At 39.6% G+C, this 20958-nt stretch overlaps 1 protein-coding gene across 3 annotated transcripts in view; it reads right to left on the bottom strand.

The window, feature by feature from the left end:
- ARID5B (AT-rich interaction domain 5B) overlaps positions 1-19181 on the bottom strand; it is a 367300-nt gene extending 348119 nt beyond the window's left edge. The window contains exons 1-2 of one of the 3 annotated variants that reach the window (XM_082268249.1): positions 18712-19181; positions 18099-18353 (exon numbers count right to left, since the gene is read on the bottom strand). In XM_082268249.1, coding sequence (XP_082124375.1) covers positions 18099-18353; positions 18712-18732 — 276 coding nt within the window. In that variant the 5' untranslated portion in view covers positions 18733-19181. Of the gene's footprint in view, positions 1-17870; positions 18009-18098; positions 18354-18711 lie in introns of those variants that run through there. The other 2 variants (XM_082268251.1, XM_082268250.1) reach the window with 2 other exon arrangements.
- Between the last annotated feature and the right edge of the window lie 1777 nt (positions 19182-20958).

Here is a 20958-nt window from a genome sequence, read left to right on the forward strand (position 1 = left end):
AAAACTGACAGGCGGATCTGATCGGACCGCCCGTGTGAAAGAGCCCTAACTATACTGCCCATGGGTTAGCTAGCAGTTCCATCTCTGCTGACACAGATCAAATGGAAAAAAGTTTTAAATAATAAAAGCACAATATATTTACTCTGCATTATTGAGAAGAGTTTTGGCAGACTTCCAAAGCCTTTTGTGGCCCTCAACTTCCAAACATGTTTTCATGGCCTCTAGCCAGGAAAAATGTATTCATAACATCTAAAATATCCTTTTCGTGAAATAGAAAAAATAAAATGAAGCCCTCATTAAGATGTCAAAAACACATTTGAGGGATTTTCACCAATCATGTTGAAGCCTGCAAATACACCATTAGTATTGTCTAAATGGATTCATGCCTATGAATATCAGCTTTTTCAACCATGAAGATTCCTGTGTTTGATTTTAGTCTTTTTCAGCTTTGGATCACAAGCTTTTTACACATTATCAACAATGCAACAGTCATAAGATCAGACCATGAAGAATGATTCAGCCAGAAGGTTTTCCCATCAGATATCTTAAAAATAGTGCAGATGTCAGTAGCCAATATTACTCGTGTCAAGCAGAGATGCAATTTACTAGGATATACCAATCGAAGACAGTTTGCACGCTTCAACTCCATACCGCGATTACTTTTTCAATAGAGTATACATATTTATAGCCTTTTAAATAATGTATATGGTATTTTTGCTAGGTTTCTTTCTATATCTTTGCATATATCTGTATACTTAGCATTGCCAGACCTAAAAAATGATAGACTTTCACAGAGAGCATAATAGCCGGGATATACAGCGCATTTGCTCAAAGGGACCATGATTAAAGTCTATGGCCAGACAAAACCTAAAAATTCTCCCCGTCTAGTCTAGAGCATGTCTCACCATATATTTTCTTTTAATTCACCTTGCTCCTACAGCAAGAAATGTTTTTTATTACTCCTTTTAACGAGGGATGAGCAAACATTTCAGCTGTTCAGGCATTTGAACGAACATCCAAACTTTTGCGCATTCGGTGCCCTGTTTGTCAGGAGTTGAAAATCATATATAGAAGGGTTGCCAACTAGGAGCTTTTCAGCCAGGCTTCTGAGGGGACCCAAATGGCCCACAGGTGAAACAATAAAAAGAATAATCATTTTACAAAGCTATTACCTACTGGTGGCCTTGACTGCATAGGCTTTTTTTTGGCAGATTTTCGGGAAAAGTTAACCTTAGCCTTTAAAATTACAGCTCATGACTGTTTCTTTTTTTTTTCCTTTTGCATTGATACATTGAACGCCCATGTGTAAAATTGAAAATTTAAGACCAAGCTTTTTCTAACACTTTTTTTTTTACATGTAACAATCAGGTTTTTTTTTTTTGCTAGAAAATTACTTAGAATCCCCAAACATTATACAGATTTTTATTAAGCAGAGGTCCTAGAGAATAAATTGGTGTTTTTTTTTTTTGTCACATTATTATTACAGAGGTTTTTTAAATGCAGTTTTGTTAAAAAATACACTTTTAATTCTATTGCAAAAAAACAAAAAAAAAAAAAAAAACCCCACACAATACTTAACCCAATAATTTGTACAATATAAAAGATGTTGTTATGCCGAGTGAATAGATGACAAACATGCCGCACTTTAAAACTGCGCACGCCCATGCAACGTAAATTACACTATCAATAGGGAACGTGCAAAAACGTTTACAGGTTACAGATTTACAGAGTAGGTATAGTGCTAGAATTACTGCCCATGATCTGACGTTTGCGTCAATACCTTACCTGTGCAACAATCACTTGCATGCTTACGGGACTGACGCACGTGTTCGCCTTTGCACGCTAGAACGAGGGGACAGGGCACTTTACATTTTTTTTTTAATTATTAATTTATTTTCTTTTTACGCTGTTGCTTTAAATTTTTTCTTTTTATCACTTTTATTGCTGTCACCAGGAATGTAGACATATACAAGATAATATAATAGAAGACCCCAAAATTACTTCTCTGCCCTTGAAAGCATTCAAAACACCCAAGATCTGTCTTTTCAAATACTTTTGTTTTTTTTTAAATGACGTTAACATTTTGGGAAAACTGGAAGTGATGTCAGGTCATCGCTTCCGGGTTACCCTAGCGCAGACCCAATTAAAGCCGATCCTGGCTAGCTGGTGGACGTGCCTTGAGTCTCTCGGTGGGACAGGGGGAGCCCCAGCAAAACACGGAAGGCAGCGGGGGTTGGGGGGGGGGTGAAGTCTTCTCCTGCTGCTTGTAATTGCAATCCAGAAGCTAGTTAGCCGCTCAGATTGCTATTACAATAGCCCTGAATATTGGCTCTAAAAAACGGTACAAGGGCATCACCATGGTTCAACCACCCTAAGTCAAATGACATGCCAGGTATGTGATTTGGCAGCAAGGGGTTAATTTTAGCAGCACAGAGGCTCCTGTCTAAATTGGCCCTAGTATGTGTATATATGAATATGAGTTAGGGACCTTGGATTGTAAGCTCCTTGAGGGCAAGGACTGATGTGAATGTACAATATATGTGTGGAGTGCTGCATAAAACTGACAGAGCTATACAAGTACTTGTAATAAAATAAATTGGACAGATTTGGCTCCCATTGATTTCAGTTTGGTTTGTGTTTGGCAACCTAAGCTCTTTTAAGTTTACCAAGCCCGGGGCAGTACTTGTGACATCATCACCAGGCTTTTAAATTCTTGTAGGGGTAGCTGCTGGTAGGTTAGTTCCTACTAATGTAAGCACATGCCCCAAAACCACAAACACCCTCCTCTGGGCCCATTGTGTAAACATAGGCAGGTTCTGGGGAGTTAAGGCCGCATTGTTTTTAGGGCTGATAAAACTGGTTGGAATTTCAGCACAGCAAAAGACGCTCGGTTGGTGGCCTAAACAGGTAAGGAGCACAAATGAATTTCTGGCAGATCCATTGGTATTTTTGTGCACATGGAATGAAAGATGGGGAAATGTTCATGAATTAAAAAGAGATCTGCTGAATGTTTTTTTCCCCTTGATATACAAAGATTCGACAAATGAAATAAAGGATACAACAATTGCTTCTCAAAAGGATGACTTCATATGATAGGGCACCAAAATAGTCTTGACTTTTCTAAGGAGTACATCCATAACCCATCTTTTTTCTCATGTTAGTAGGGCTTTATAATGGAAGGCTATGGATTTTCTGGTTTTCTGAAGACAGATACAGGCAACATTAGATTTCTACAAATGGTTTATTTCCCTTTTCCAGCAACATGTAGTATCTCAACATTTCTCATTAGGCACAAACTTTAAAGCCTGTATAGGCAACATGGAATGCGATCCGTAACAATCTGTAGCAAAACGATTTGCAAAAATGAGGACTTCATTGTGCCGATTTACAAAATCAAATTTGTCAAGCAGGTGGGGGATATGCTCTAAATCCAACAACTTATTTCTAAAATTGCAAAAAATCTGCTATTTGAAAGTCTCAAATATTATGGAAATGAAAACAAATGTTCATATTATCTACTACTCTGGCACCTCTGAGCAGAAACATGGATATCTGCCAAACATTAAGGTCACTGGAATGCCGCCACATAAAATCATTGCTTTCCTGACCTTCTGACAACATTTTAGTTCAAAAATACAGAGTGCTATTAAAAGCTGAATTCTTCAAGGAAAAATCTTTCAGTAAAGTTTGTTTGGCTGAAAAAGGCAGCAGCTACAAACTCATACCAAGCAGAGTACAATGTAATTTAACCTATCATGTGGGAAACAGAGAAGCAAAAGTGCTTGTGACTCATACTACACCGAGGAGGAGCTGACACAGGTAATAACTAACTTTGAAGTATGTGTGTGTGTGAGCGCTTGTTTTGCATATGTAGTTTTGTTTTGAATAAAGGCTGTAGTTTTATAGCTCCAGGGAACATTGGTAGTTCAACATTTCCTATATGCACTGAAAGCAGCTAGTTTGCACACTAAATCCAGTTCTGTATAGTAGATCCAGAAAAAGTGTTGACATCACTAAATCTTTGTGACATAACAGTTTCTACTTCTTGAATGGGCGACTTGCACTCTTCCTAAATATATTCTTGGTACCTTCTATGTGCCTACATGTGTTTGAAAAGTATATTCATTAGCTCACAATACTCATGAGTGTTGGGTTTGTCCAATAGCACTTAGCTTTTGATCCTGTCCATTACTGGTACTGATACCTATAACTGTTGATATGTATATTGACACTTTCCACTGCTTCTACTTCTCTTAAAAAGCAGAACTACAGTGCATGTAAGCACCACAAAAAACACTATTTAATTCATGTTTAACATTCAAATCAAGCCCACTCAATCATCCATTCATGTCTCAATGCTTAACTTCGCTGGGAAATCACTCTAAAGAAACACCCCCCTAGCATCTCCGGCCATGGCCATTTTAAGTAAGGGCAGATGATTAATTTAGCATTTATTTCCAGGAATTCATCTGCCCTTAGGTAAGGCATGCAGGCAGGGTGTACTTAGCTGAGAACATCCCTCCTCCCTGCCTGAAGACTCCCAGGATGTATGGCATAATTTTCCCAAGGCCTGGAAACCTTGAAGTAATTAAAGAAATTAAAAAAAAAAAAGTTTCAGTAAATAGAATTACTTTCCAATCTATTTACTAATGCTAGCAGCATAAAAAGATTCAAAATAGTCAACATTAACTGAGAGTGAAGTTCTGCTTTAATAATGTGCCAGTGATCAATCAAGATTCTGCTACAGTTACAGAGGCATTTGCAAAGTATGTCACTTTATCCAGCAGGACATGCAAGTAGAAAAAAAAAAACGCAAATGGTTATCAGGACGTATACTATTAGCAGGTCAAATCACTAAAAGTTGCAGACTACTGAAGAGTGGAAACAGCATATATTAGCCAATGAAAGTGCAAACAAACTGCCCCCAACTAGTTACAGTAATCAAATATGTCAATGAGCTCTTGCCATGATGTCTCCTGTACAGAGTCAAAAACCCACAGATAACCTGTAGCATACGGTGTCAACACTAAACTGCAGCCACTGTAGAACTAGCATATGTATAATTTCCACCCACCAACACAAGCTGAAATACTTTCCTGGCGATTAGCTAGAATTTTTCATCAAGCATTCCCTACTGATAGCCCATCCAGAGCAGGAAACTGAAGGAAGGAGCAAGGAAGAGCAACAGGGTCATTTTAACACCCCCTGCTCTCCTCTATCCATGTCACATAATTCCTCCCCCGAACACCACTATTACTATATCTATGGATATGGCCAACATGGCAGGAGCAAAATCTTCAGGAGATTTGCTACCACATAATGGTAATAAAACCACGTGCGTACAGTGTTGACATACAACACTGCTCCAGCAGAGTTTAAAGCTTATTCCATAGAGCAACATTTCAGCTTTAAGTTTCCCAGCCCTTTAACATTGTCTACTGCCACTTTCTCTCCATCTGCCACTGGATATGAAACCATGAAATGCATATCTGCTGTACTTTAGGTACGCAGTGGCACAGTGGAAGAGGAAACCTGCTTCAGTCCTCACAATTTAGCATCACATGTGGTTCTTCCTATACACCAGCAGTTTTCAACCAGGGTGCCTGGCACGCTGGTGTGCCTCCCTGGGTTCATTTGCAAAATGGCAACAAATTGCCACAGGTTTTTACTTTGTAGAACTACAACCTTGGGCACTGTGCGGGTCAAGCCACTGGCACCCTGACAACCCTGGGCACTGTGCAGGTCAAGCCACTGGCACCCTTAGAACCCTGGGCACTGTGCAGGTCAAGCCACTGGCACCCTGACAACCCTGGGAACTGTGCAGGTCAAGCCACTGGCACCCTGACAACCCTGGACACTGTGCAAGTCAAGCCACTGGTAACCTGACAACCAGTGACTTCACTGGTTGATAAGGAGAATGACGGGAACAGCATCCTTGTTTACGCCTCCTCATCCCCTCTCCATCAGCACTGGGGTCACAATAGAAGAGAAACGGAGGTAGAAGAGAAATGCTAGAATACTAGTCCATACAAGTTTGCAATAGTGGAGAAATAAATCACTTCTAATGTTGGATGGCCCCTGTGTATGGATGTTGCTGTGATATGTAAAACTATTAGTTTAGGTTTTTTTTTTTTTTTTACATTTTAGAATGGGGTGTCTCAAGATTGTGCAGAATTTTAAAGGGTGCCGCAACTGAAAAAAGGTTGAGAAACACTGGTATACACCTTTGAGAGGTCCCTCCTTTGTGCTATAGATACCTGGGCAGCAACTAAGGTCTTATAGGCCAGCCCACACCACTTTTAAGCATAATCTGGGTGTGCCATAAAGATTAAGTCTACCAGAAAAACTAATAAATCCAGTGTGGGATGCACATCAGCTCCATGGTATGTATGTACATTGCCCATAGCTATTATGTTCAGTGCAGAAAAAAATAATAAGACCATCTTACACATGACTTGACAGGCTAGGTGGAGGTGTCAGAGGTACAGGTTTAGTCTTAACCACTTTGACCAAAAGCTGAATGTGGGGTATTGCATGCTGAAGATGGTATGCAGGAGTTGAGATGGTGATGTGGAGAGGGACCTAACTTGTAGATGCTTTAACATAGCAGTGTTGTTCCAGATCTCACATATTGGCATTAGGCAGGCATTTACTGGTATATAATTAAAAAAATGTGTTTTGTGGAAAAGAATACAAAAAAATTGTATTTAAAATTAAAATTGCAGCATAAATAAAACTATATAGCTTTACTTTTCATACAGTATATGTGACCCAACTTGACCAAGTGCGAGTTATTACAAAAGGTACAATGCAATTAGTGACATTTTGCACTGCAAAATCATGATGTACTTCTTTAAGTGTGAGCATCATTGAAATAAGGTACAATCTACATATTCATTCTCTAAAGCAATATACTCATTATGTTTAGGGGGCTTGCAGCATAAAAGAGCCAATTTATCTCACATGAACTGAGGAATACTACTTTGTAACTAAGCAACTGAATGGCAAAATATGCTCTCATTAATTCAATCTATGCTTATTTAAAAGACACAATTAGAACATTTTTATTTCCCAGTCTGCATAACATAGGTTTAGATTACAATATTTATTCAAAAAGACTAGTTAAGCATCACAGCCTATTTTAGTTACAGTAAGTGGTGGGGGACTTTCCGCAGCACATTCTGCTCAAAACAGGGACATATAAAACATCCTCAAACGTCAGTTGCTAGTAAGCACTAAACTAGTAGTCAGTCTATCAACCACATAAAACCCAACTACACTTCATAATACAAATTACAAGCCAATATGAAGTGGCAGAGCCATAAACCTATGAAAAACTGACCAGGTGATCAGCTCAGTGGTATGGTTTTGTGGTATATTCAAGGGGCTGTAACCTTCAAAAAAAAAAAAAAAAAAAATTAATAAAAATGTATCCTAGTTGTCAGCATAATTACAGACATTAAATTGGACCCAGTATCACTTTTTCTTTTTTTTTTTTATGTCAAATGCATGCATACTAAGTAACATAAAAGGGCCCATTCACACAAGTGCTACCAACGCACCAAAACACGCAGACATACTATTTTCAATGCAGTACCCTACAGTGCACAGATGGTATACCTTTATGCCTTGTGGTGCACTACAATGCAAAATAGGTTTCATTGCTATGTAGGTGTGTTGAGTTGCCATTCAAAATAAAGGGTACTGCTGCTGCATTACCACACGGTTTTACGCACAGCTGTGCATTCCTTGCAACAAGTGCAACAATATGCATGATTTTGCCATGCATTACTCTAATGCACTCGTATTAACAGGTGCAAATATTTAGGAGGTATTTATTACCCCTTACAGAAAAAAATAAATAAATAAAATTACACCCCACAAACAATGCCTTTATCTGACTTTCTGCCATGAAGGACTGCACCTTCTTTATTCAGGTATTATCCAGGGTCAATATGAAAATCCATCCATATAAATATGTACATCAAATGCAAATAACCAAATAATATTGGAAACGTGAATAAAAGTCTCTCAAACAAGAAAACGTGAAAATCTTGTTTGTTTGAGAGACTTTTATTCACGTTTTCAATATTATTTGGTTATTTGCATTTGATATACATATATATGTATGGATTTTCATATTGTTTTTTTATGCACAATTGTTTTAGAAGCGCACTTTCCTTTCTATTTTCAATATTCATTTATCCTTCAGTGCTGACTATTTTTTATTTTAAGGTTAGCGCACCCTTTTTCCTTTTAATTTATTATCCAGGGTCAGCATTACGTTTAGACTGAGATTCTGGCTCAGGGATGTCAAAATCATACAAATCCCAATACCTGTGCACTTCTTACCTGTTCTACAAATGTCCAACACAGATCATTCCCTAGCTGCAACCTCTCACCTTGCTACATTTACAATTATATAGTGCGATCACTAGGCAAGGGAAGGGAATAGAAGGGAAGGGAGACTGAATAAATACTTCCTCCTACCTGCAGACGACTGATAATGTAATCTCAGCCTAGGCATAAATCGCTTTCCTAGACCTCAATGATTGCTCTTAAAAATTAACTTTAGTCTTCATGTACACTGACCGCTCCTAAACATGAGTTTAGGCGCTTTTGGCATTTTTTTTTCCAAAGCTTCTAAATTGAACCCCTTAAAAGCTTATGTTTCCATGTACAAAAAAATATAAAAACGGGCACAAAAAGAGGAGAAGAATGGGACCCACAGGTTCCCCACTAAGGACCTGAATGGCAAGGAAATTTAATGTAGGACAAAAGAGATCAACAGTCCGTAAACATGTAGTCCATAAACTGATAGTCCATATAATCAAGTCTATATATGATCCATATAAAAAGCACTCTGTAGGCTGCACTGATGACGACAAGTAGAAGAGAACTTGGAAGCAACTGTAGGGAGAACACAGGCGCCACTCTAAGTGCAGTATATAGATTTATTGACATAAAATCAGATTCATGGGTACTCACAAGAAAACATGTGAATGAGCATGGGGGTATCCATATGTGTAAAAAGGGTCCATCATTCCGGTGCAATGGTCAGGATGGTTCGAGCGGTCACGATTCTCCGAGCAATTGCTGGCGTTTGCCGGCACTGCCTGGTGTCTGGAACGCACTGGGGCTCTACCGCCGTCACTTCCGGGTATGATGTAATGGTACAGGCGACGCGTCATCGGAGCATGCGCTCCTTCCTCAGGCCTCTCTCCCACCGTCACTTTCGGGTATGACATAATGGCGCAGGCGCCGCGTTGTCGGAGCATGTGCTCCTTCCTCTGGCCTCTCCTGAGAGGCCGGAGGAAGGAGCGCATGCTCTGACAATGCGTCGCCTGCACCATCACGTCATACCCAGAAGTGACAGCGGGAGAGCCCCAGTGCGTTCCAGACACCAGGAAGTGCCGGTAACCACCGGCAATTACTCTGAGAATCGTGACCGCTCGAGCCATCCTAACCATTGCACCGGAATGGACCCTTTTTACACATATGGATACCCCCATGCTCATTCACATGTTTTCTTGTGAGTACCCATGAATCTGATTTTATGTCAATAAATCTATATACTGCACTTAAGTGGAGCCTGTGTTCTCCATAGGTTGCCATGTACACATAGGCTTTTAGCAGAGTTTAGGAGCTGCCTCACGTTGACTGCCGTTTGAGGGAAACGCAAACTGTGGCAAAAATGCATTTTTGCCGCATTTCGCGTTTTCCCACGGCCACAGTCAAGGAAGGCTACTATACATGTAGCCTTAGAATGTTTCTAAAAAAAATGATAATTACGAATATACTGCATGTTGTGTCATGTCAGAAATTTCTTCATGCAGACTTATAACGTTAGGGCTCGTTCACACCATATGCGTAGAGGCTATGCAAAATACCATGTTTCCTATGCTGTCAGTTCACACCCCAGCGTTGCTGCCGTGTACATTAAAAAAAAAAAAAGCATACAGTACTTTTTATCAGCAAAGTCTGTTGTGGTGAATAAAACTCTAACTTTTTTTATTTTTTCAATAAAAGTTCCTTTGCAAAAAAAAGTAAACGGGATTGGCGCATCGGCACTGTGTCTTCCAGTACACACCAGCAGCCATGCAATCAGCTGAGCTCACTGGTGTGAATAAGCTCTTGCTAAAAAAGGAAGCCAAAAGAAGTGAAATAAATTGTTATAACTGGCTTTCCTACAGAGCTTTACCCAGAATGAACAGGCTGCATGAAATCTCTTTCATGTAATACCGTTGGCACCTGTGTGCCTTTATGCAGCCTTTTCTTTTCATAGACCATTATTAAAATATATACCTGCCAGTGGCAAAGCCAAATGGATGCAAACTCAGGGAGTACAGGCATGGAAATCTGTGTAAGCAATGTACACAGACATATAGTTAGCAGCATTTAGATATATACAAATATTATAGAGCTTTAATGCACATAATTCTCTAATGCATCTCTGAAAATATAATCAGACTAATTAACTTTTTTTTAATGTCAAAGAATATAGATATATTATTAGACTTCATAATGTCTTTATTTCTAAGTGAATGATTATACGTAAAGAAAATAAAAGTGGTATGTTACAGATGAATTTTTCTAACACCCATTTACTAGGTGACAAAGCATAACATGAACTGTACTTATGGGTAGAATTATAATAAACATAATTATGCCAAAACACAGCTCTTAGTGTAAATTTAAATTCACTTCAACTCCTGTTACCTATAAAACTGCAAACCAAAAACAGAACAGGCTTATGAATGAGAAGTCCTTTTTTTTTCCTGCACATTACACAATGCTTTGTAGGTTTTAGAAAGCAGTGAGCTCATAGATCACTCATGCTGATGGCTTATGAGGTAATTATTGTTCCCAAGGCAACATATACTGCCAAATGAAATTTCAAACTGATAGAAGGCCAAGTATAAACACTTATAATGTCAGTGAATAGAAACAGAAATTGGCAGGCTAGTGTAACATATGCCAGGTTACTTATTAATATTTAATTACACTTAAAATTAAACAATGTATACCACATATCAACAGTAACTTATGTAAAGCTTGTAGGCTTGTGATGATCTAAATTGCTTTATAAACTAGGAAACAGATACAAGATGATTATTTTGAATACATGAACTACCTTACAGCTGTCCACGGTCGCTGTTTGTACAGCAAAGTCAATACGTTTTAATGAATAACGCACATCAAACTGCAGTATGCTATAGCAAACAATATCAATTCCAACTTTAAAGAGACCCTGACACCAGACCATTCATTTCAACAGCCATCTTTCCATAAGAGTGTATGCCTATTTAATATGATTTTTCATGTTATTTACTTGTAAATGACGCCCCCTTTTGTAAAGATCTAAAGGCCATGAGACTGCTGCCCATGGATGGGAGCAGGGGTAGCAGTAGGGGTTCATTCAGGTGTGTTCTGATCCTAGTCCGAACCCCCCTGAGTGATCCTGCCAAGAAGTTGTCACTGCCCTTGGCCAATCATAGCCAAGACATTTCCCGGCCCTCAGCCACATGTATACAAGGGGCGTGCAGCTTTCAGGTGGGTTCAGACTAGGATCCAAACACACCTGAGCTCATCCCTAGTCAGCAACCCTAAGGCTCCTTTCACACTATCCGTCCGTCGGACGGATTCAGTTTTTCTCAGCGGGGGATCGAGCCGCCGATCCCCCGCTGAGCAGCAGGACGACAGCTTTGTCTCTGCGCTGTGTGCGGAGACACAGCTGTCAGTTCCCCATGCATCTCTATGGGGGAAATCGGATGGGAACGGACCGTCGGTCCATTGTCATCCGATCCCATCCGCTGGACGGATGGAAAATAGGGTTTCCATCCGTCCAGATTTGACGGATCGGATGTCAGCGGACATGTCTCCGCTGCCATCCGATGCCCCATAGGAATGCATGGGGGGGACCGTTCAGATCCGCCAAAAAAACGGACAGGCGGATCTGAACGGTCCGCCTGTGTGAAAGGACTCCATTCACACTATGTGAGTGTAGGCAGGCAATTATTTTTTTTTTGTACATTAGTTTGTGCATCTTGTAGTACAGCAGCAGAATTGCATGTTTTTGGCCCCCTATTGACTTAAATAGAAGGGCCTGAAACACATTTGTGAACACATTCTTCAAGCGTTGCCATTAGAATGGGTTCACACTGGTGCATTGTGGTTTTGGTATCTGGGTTTTACATGCGGTTCGCATTGACTTCTGTTAGATGACTGTGCGCTAAAAGCTACGTAAAGGCTTATATAGGCAATTGAAGGGGTGGAAGGGTTGAGGAGCTGGATCAGCACAGACAGTAAATACACACTCCCATAGGAAGAGTAAAAAACAAGAAGGGAGGAGTCTGTGCTAGGGAATAGATGCTTCCTGCAGTGGTAAAACTTTCTAGCAAGGTAAAAGGCACATTGCAAGTGAAAAACAGTCATTCATAATTATTTACAGAAAGGAAAAAACACTGCAAGTAAGAACTAAGGCCCCTTTCACACTTGAGACCAAAAAAAAAACGCACGATTTTACAGCAATTTTGACTGGGCTTGAAGCAATGCCTATGTCTTTAGACCTCAAAACGCATTAAAATCAGGTCAAAGTAGTGCAGGGACTACTTTAAAGTCAGTGTGACATCAAGTCGCACAGATATGAACGGTATTCATTGGAAATAATGGAAAACGACTTGTCATGCAATTTTCCAGTCCCAAATCGCAGGACAATTCGCACAAGTGTGAAAGGGGCCTTAAGCTACTTGGGTTTTGTCTTTTTTTTTTTTTTTTAAGTTGGTGACAGGTTCTTTAAGCTACAGCAACCAAAGAAGTAACCCAGAATAACAGTAACAACCTGAGTCGTAACCGATAGCAACCAAATGTTTGGTTGCTCTAGACTTCGTGAAATTGCTCAGAGATAAAGCGGTTTCTTAGGCTTACAGTCGTAGCGTACTTTTACAAACCACAACTTGTTGCAGATCTACAGTTAATATATTAAAATAGCCTAGTTACACTACTCCTTGCACAACACACATTTATTGTGTAATCAGTTTGATAACCTATTTCACCAACAGTACACAAACACCAAGATCAAGAAGTAACGGCTGCCACCGCCAAGCAATTAAATTTCAAGGGCGTTTAAACGACAAAACCTAAAATTAGCACAGGCACCATAAAGATAAACTACAGAGACCCCATTATCAAAGCAAACATGACCTCCATCCCGATTCTTGGGATTAGCAGCTATTAAAACACAAAAGAGCAAAGATTAGTAGAATGAAGTCAATATTTATGTTTTTGCCTGCAACTAGTTAGGGGAGTATAGAAAACCTGCAGAATGATGCAAATCAATAATAAATGGATGCGGCTGTATATAAACAAGTTAATGGAGCAAGTGAAAACAAAGTGTATTTGAAGATGGGAGTGTAATGTTGCCCTCTCTAGGCTCTGGCTCTCACTGCTCGTTTCTGTAGGCTCACTGCCAATGAAGTCACACTGAATTCTGTTGCTTCTGCTATCCTGATAATGAATGACTAACCGAGGCCAGAGGGGAAATGACATCAGCCGGGTGTAAAGCACAACTGCATTAGGAAACTTTCTACCTGTTTCAATTATTTATCAATATTATGCAGCACAACATAAGCAGACCTTCGCATCGTTGCTCAAAATGCCACTGCTTGACCGGAAAGCCATTTAGACCAGTTGATGTGAATCATTCAGGCTTTAGTCATTAAAAAATATTATATATCTTTACAACTGAACAGCGTGATTTCACAGCCAGGAACAATATACAAACAGGCTAATTCAATGGTGGTGTAAAGTTCAGTGATTTATAGCAACCACGTGTCAATACATTGTACTCAGATCAAGTATTACAAAATCACTTCTGATTGGTTGCTATGGGTTACAATACTTTTTTTTTTTTTTATTGAATGTGATGGGTAAAGGCACTTCCTTGTTACTCTACTACTGTATCGAACAAGCCAAAAAGCATAGTAACCCATGGCAACACATTATTGGTTTGTCTCGGTTGCAGAATAAAGGATCACGGATTGGTTGCTATGGGTATAACACTCGACATCCTGTGGTTGCTATGGGTTATAACACTTGACATCCTCCTTATTCTTCTCACTGCTCTACTAAAAAAAAAAGCCAGAAAGTGTAAAAACCTGGGGCAACCATGTACATGTTTTTTTATTGCAAAAATAAAGGACTGATTGGTTGCTATTGGTTACAGCACTATGACCTCATAACGCTTTCCAGTGCTTTACCAAGCAAGCCAGAAAGTATAGTAACAAATGGCAACCAGTTATTAGTTTATCTTAGATACAAAAGAAAGGATTCACAAATGGTTGCTATGGGTTACAGCACTTCACTTCCTCATTACACTTGACTGCTTTACCAAGCAAGATTGAAAGCATGGTAACCCATCAAAGCCAGGTATACATCTAACTTACTTAAAAAAGGAAAAAAATATTCCTATTGGTTGCTATGGGTTACAGCATTTCTTTTATTTTTTATGAACAAGCCAGAAGTGTAGTGATCTATGGCAACCAGGTATCAGTTTATCTTTGATCGAAAAAGAAATGATTTCTGATTGGTTGCCGTGGGTTACAGCACTCTTACACTTCTTAAAATTACTCACTGCCCCGCTTTACAGAGAAAGCCAGAAGTGTAGTAACCAATGACAGCCAGATACAAGTTTATCTTTGGTCACAAATGAAAGGATTCCTGACTGGTTGCTATAGATACATCACTCTTCACTTCCTCATTACTCAATATACTGCTTTATTGAACAAGTCAGAAAGAATAGTAACCCATGGCAACCAGGTATTGGCTTATTTAATGTCAGGTAAGAAATTATTTTGATTGGTTGCTATGGGTTACATCCCAGTTTACGTCCTCATTACTCATACCACTGCTTTACTGAATAAGCCAGAAATCATAGTAACCCATGGCAACCAGGTATCAGTTTTTTTCTGCAAGGTAAGAAATTATTTCCGATTAGCTGCTATGGGCTACAGCACTTCCCACTACCCCCCCCCCCAAAAAAAAAAAAGTGTTGTAACCCATAGCAACCATTCAAATTTGCTTCCGCTGATCTTACTTCTGTAAAATGATTAGCTGCTAGGGATTACTGGACACCCTTGTTTATACTGCTTTGAAAAATAAGTCCAAATGTGTTTAAAGTAATAAAATCATTTAACTGCCTAAAGGTATGAAATGGAAACTAAAAAAAAAAAAAAAAAATTAAATGGTAATTATAGGTTCAGAAAAAAAAAAAAACACACATATGTTAACGCCCAGTAGCCTGAAAACATGATCAGCATCTATTTATGGCAGACAATTGTTCAACTATTAAAACGAGATCTCAACGCTGCATTGTGTCAAACTGTTGTTCTGCTTGTTATTGATGCTTCTCAGGCACTAATAAAAAGGCTGAGTCATTTCCTTTAAGTGGCAGGAGAACATGGATGATATTCATACTGGTTTCTTGATATTTAATCCTTCCCCTTTTTCCAGATCACAAGCCATGTTGAAGTAATAAATTTGAAAAGCAAATAATAAGTACTAGAAGAGGAGGGGGGTGGCAGATGAGGGGGGTAGACAGCTGCACAGGAAAGTTAGACAGGGGGAGGGGACATGATCAGATCTTGGCAGAAGTAAGGTCAACCTGCTAATGTTTTTTTTTTTTTTAACAACCTTTTTTTTTTCCCTCCTAAGTAACATAATGTCAACTTGATATTGTTGACAGAAGCAAAGATACACAAAAACAACTTGAGTAATGAGAAACAAAGCAACCAGACGTTAAAATGTGAGCATAGGGGGGCAGCCAAGCACAGCTCAGAATACTGAAGCCATTTAAAACATGTAATATTAATCTGTAATGTAACACTAGCTTTAAATGCAGCCAAAGACAAAACTGTAATTAAGCCCATTAGGCGATAGGTTGACTTAAGCAAACAGCAGTCTTAAAAATAGGATGACTTTGCCTCTGGACAAGAGATCTAAAATCTGATATAGGCTGAGTGCCTTGGAACAATGCTGTTTATATGATTTAGCATGCAATCTATTCTCTTATAAATAGAGTGCTGTACTGGCTCACTGTAAAAATAGTTCAGCAGTAACCTATTGCAGCCATTGGAGTACAATAAACCAGCAATAATTGCAGAGCTACTTGAAATTACAGATCTGGAAAAATACACTGTAAACCGATCATGCTTTGATGATCTGGGCTATTATCTGAAAAATGCCAACTGTAGATCAAACATTTTCTCTCTCTGCTGTTCTAAGAAGAGGGAGGGGAGGGGGGGGCTTTCAATGCCCAGATTATATATATATAAAAAATAGCTGCATTGTGCCGTTGACAGCATTCAAGGAGTTAAATGATGACATAGTGGCAATTAGTTATAAATACCATCCAATGAAACGATCATCTCAATAAACAATCTAAAGACATCAGATTCGTTGTTAGGGATTATGCAGTTAATGCTTAACGTGTTGGCGCTGGTTACTAACTGATATAATATATATATATATATTTTTTTTTTTCTGTTCAACCCACCCAAGCCAATCAGCAAGTTATTCAGAATGTATTTATTCAGGTACCTGTCATTTATCACTTTATTCAACACATCTTTGCCAGCAAAAAAAAAAAGCTTTTGATCTCACTCAGCCTCCATTTCGGAATTTCCTCCCTCTTAGAACATATCAAACAACAGTACTGAGATGGGAACAATATCATCATGCTCTGCAATAATAAAGCAGTGGGGCTGTAATGGATGCAATCAGCAATAAAACACACCGGGGCTGATAAACCAAAGCCCTAACGTGAAATCCTTTAAAACAGTGCACAAATCACACGAGCATAGGCTATTAATAGGGCTGTCAATCAAGTGAAGCAGCACTAGAAGCCAAGTACACAATAATAAAAAAAAAAAAAAAAAAAAAAAAAAAAAAGAGAGAACACACTATTCAACAATCTATCGATGTGTCTTGTGCGATCACCCTGGGGGGGTGTTTGAGCTTGGCAGGACAATCAGCAGCAATTGTAAAGCTTCTTGTTTATCCAGGTCGTGGTATAGATAGTAGTAGTCAGTCACATTCAACTGGACTTGTTCTGTAATGTTGAAGACCTTCACCCAAGTAGCATCCTTAGTCTTAGTGAGTGTTAGGAATCTACCCTAGCATGGGAGAGGTACTGGGCACTTAAAGCTGTGAGGGCTGGAATAGGTTCTTGCCATTCAGAGATAATGAAACTGGGGTAGGTCCCTGGCACTCAAGGCTTAGGTAGTTCCCTGGCACTCAAAAGCAGAATAAGCTGGGGTAGGTTCCGGGCACCCAAAAGGTAGGACCCTAGCACTTAAAGCAGAGGAAGCTGGGGTAGGTTCCTGGCACCCAAAGCTTAGTTGGGTCCCAGCCACTCAAGGCTGAAAAAGCTGGGGTAGATTCCTGACACCCAAAGCTTAGGTAGGTCTCTGGTACTTAAAGCTGGAGGAAGCTTGAGTAAGTTCCTGGCATCCAAAGCTTAGGTAAGGCCCTGGCACTCAAAGCGGAAGAAGCTGGGGTAGGTTTCTGGCAACCAAATCTTAGGTAAGTCCCTGGCACTGAAAGCTGAGGAAGCTGGGGCAGGTCCCTGGCATCCAAAGCTTAGGTAGGTCCCTTACACTCAAGGCTGAAGAAGGTTTCTGGCATCCAAAGCTTAGGTAGGTCCCTTAAACTCAAGGCTAAAGAAGCTGGAGAAGGTTTCTGACATCCAAAGCTTGGGTAAGTCCCTGGCACTTAAAGCTGAAGAAGCTGGGGTAGGTTCCTGGCACTCAAAGCTGAGGAAGCTACTTGGATGAGCGTCCAACCGTTGACAACATTACAGCTGAATTACCTACCACTAGCGATCAGCAGCAATTGTGATCCCACCAAACAGCTGGAAGCCCCATCAGATTAGCAGAACTCTTTTAGAAAACCTACAATGCTGCAGCTTCCCTGACAGTGTGCATCTCTCCCATGCAAGCGTACGATCGAAGAAGCAGCAGCAGCCCAGAAGTAGAGTGGAGAAGGGGGGGAGTGTAGCAACAACATAGAAAAAAAAAAAGGGATTAGAAGACGGTGATCACCTCGCCGTGGTCGCTATTCCTACCCAGGGGAGTATCTTCTGGAAGGAAATAAAGTTTGGAGCTGGATAAAAGTTGCCGGCTGATTCTCTCTTCCCACAGCAGCTGGAGTTCGGCTATGCAAATAGGCTCCTCTGGCTTGCATCGGACTAGGAAAAAGTCACCCAGGGAGAGGATCCTTGGTCTGTCTTCAAGGTGGAACTGAAAAGCCTTGTAGAAGATGTAAGGTCCATGGAGACCACAGGGTGAGCCGACCCACTGCAGGAGGGAAAAAAAACAAAAACAGGGATATAATAAATAAATAAATAAATAAACAGGGATATAATAAATAAAGAAACAGGGATATAATAAAGAAACAATGATATAATAAATAAATAAAAACAATTACATGACAGGAAGGACACAGCTTTCTCTGAGGAGATACAGCAAGCCCTCAATTCATAAGACACACACACACAGCACTGCAGGAATGTGACAATAAAACAAATGCCATTCTCATTTCACAGGCTAAAAAAGTTTTGGGTGAAAGTTGTGAGGCTGGTGTGGTCAGGAGTGAGGGGGTGCCAGGCTGGCCCCCTCTCCCAGGAGCACGCCATACAGGAGCAGATAATAATACCTTGAGTGAGTTGGGCTCCATCTCGACGTTCTGAATTGATTGAACTCAACATTCTCTCCAAACTTGTTGGCTTCAATGGATTGCATCAGGTCCTGGCAGGGCCGAGCCGCTGCGCCGCGTCCTCTCAATATAAAACGGGTCACCCGCGGAACCCGGGCGCCGAAAATAACAACCGACGGCTCCTAATATTTCCCCGCATCCCCAATTTTACCGCAACGGGCGTAAAACCCGTCCTCGGGCGCAGGGGGCTCCGCTGAAAAAAAGAAGAACGCCGCACTCGGCTGTGGGGAGAAGGAAGCGAGTGGGCAGCTGTCTTTTAAAATCAATTTAAAAATCGGAAAAGGGGATGGAGGGGACGGTGGGTAGGGGAGAGGGTGACTGACGGGGTTTGCGGTCAGAAAAAGCGGCTGGGGGATTTTTAATGAGGCGAGGAGCGGCGGTTGTGTTGTAGCGCTCAGCCAGGACCTGCGTGTATATGTATAATATAAAGAACATTTCCTGCAGAGATTCAGGGGCGCTCTTCTTTCTAATGCTCTTTAGCAGATCGCTTTTATTAGACATGCAGATTCGTTTGATCGTTAAATTACACTCCTTCACTGCCACATTCCGCTTATTCCCCCCTCTCTTTTATTTTACATTCTTTCTTCCAATCTAATAAATTAACGATCGCCGCTTGTGTGCACAGGAGAGGAGGAGGAGAGGGAGGAGGCGTTATTATATAAACATATCAATATTAATACATTGCTCTGCTTTCACGGCAGGAAGAAAAAAAAAAGAAATTCTAATAAGAGCAAAGATCGGGCGATGTGCATCTAGTAGAGGGAGGACAGGGATGTGTGAAGGACGAGGGGGACCGGAGATCGGGACTAGGGGACACCCATACACCCATCATCATATGGGGGACATACGATCAGACATTATATATGGGGGGGGGGGGGGCATTGTTCTATTAAAAGTTATGTACAAATGAATGCTGAGCTGTCTGTATCTGCACACTGCACTGGGAGGGGGCGATCATTACTATTATTTCTATGGTGCAACATTACAAGTACAAATAATATACATCTACAGGCGGGGGAGCAATCCGCCTCTATACGACTTTACACTCTTCTGTCTATTTATATACATCATGTATACAGACATGGACAGCACTCAGAGGTTATATATAGAGGGGGGTGTGTACATATATGCTATGAGACACAATACTTATAATTCTAGTCCAATATGTTACTCACACAAAATTAAAAAAAAACAAAAAAAAAAATATATATATATATATACACACACACATATACATACAGCACTTCAGTGTTCTATATAGACAAACTATATATATATACACAGTGTTGTTGTATGGAAACAGAAACACTGATATAAAACTCATACCTTATATATACAGGGTTATATGTAAACACACATAGCGAGACACACCTTGCTATGTATAGGCTATATATACAGTATATACAGTGGAATAGACACCTATATAAAACTCATACCTTATATACAGTATATGTAAAACACATCTTTACAGTACCTATAGGTTATATATACACACTGGTATAGACACCTATATGATTCTCTCTCTCTCTCTCTCTCTCTATATATATATATGTACACACACACACAGAGTTATATATATATAAATATATATACACACACATATAGTGGGACACACCTATACAGTACCTGTAGGTTATTTAAACAGTGGTATAGACACATATACAACTCATACCCTATATATTGTATATACAGAGTTATATATAAACACATATAGTGAGACACACCTATACAGTACCTAAAGGTTATAAGTACAGTGGTACAGACACCTATATAAAACGCAAACCTTATATAATATAAATACAAAGTTATATATAAATACATATAGTGAGATACACCTATACAGTACCTATATGTTTTATATATATATATATAGTGGTATGGACACCTATATACATATATATATATATATATATATATATATTTATATATATATATATATATATATATATATATATATATATATATATATATATAGAGAGAGAGAGAGAGAGAGATTTAAACACATATAGTTAGACACACCAATTCAGTGCCTATAGGTAGCAGTGTTACATATAAACACACATGTACATACGTACACATACTCACAAAGTACACTGGATATATAATGTATAAGTCCTTTTTATGTATATGTACTGTATGCATTTATATATACCACTATATATATATGTATATATATATATATATATT

This window comes from Pelophylax lessonae (assembly GCF_965119305.1).
Source record: "Pelophylax lessonae genome assembly, chromosome: 9".
Lineage (NCBI taxonomy): Eukaryota > Metazoa > Chordata > Amphibia > Anura > Ranidae > Pelophylax > Pelophylax lessonae.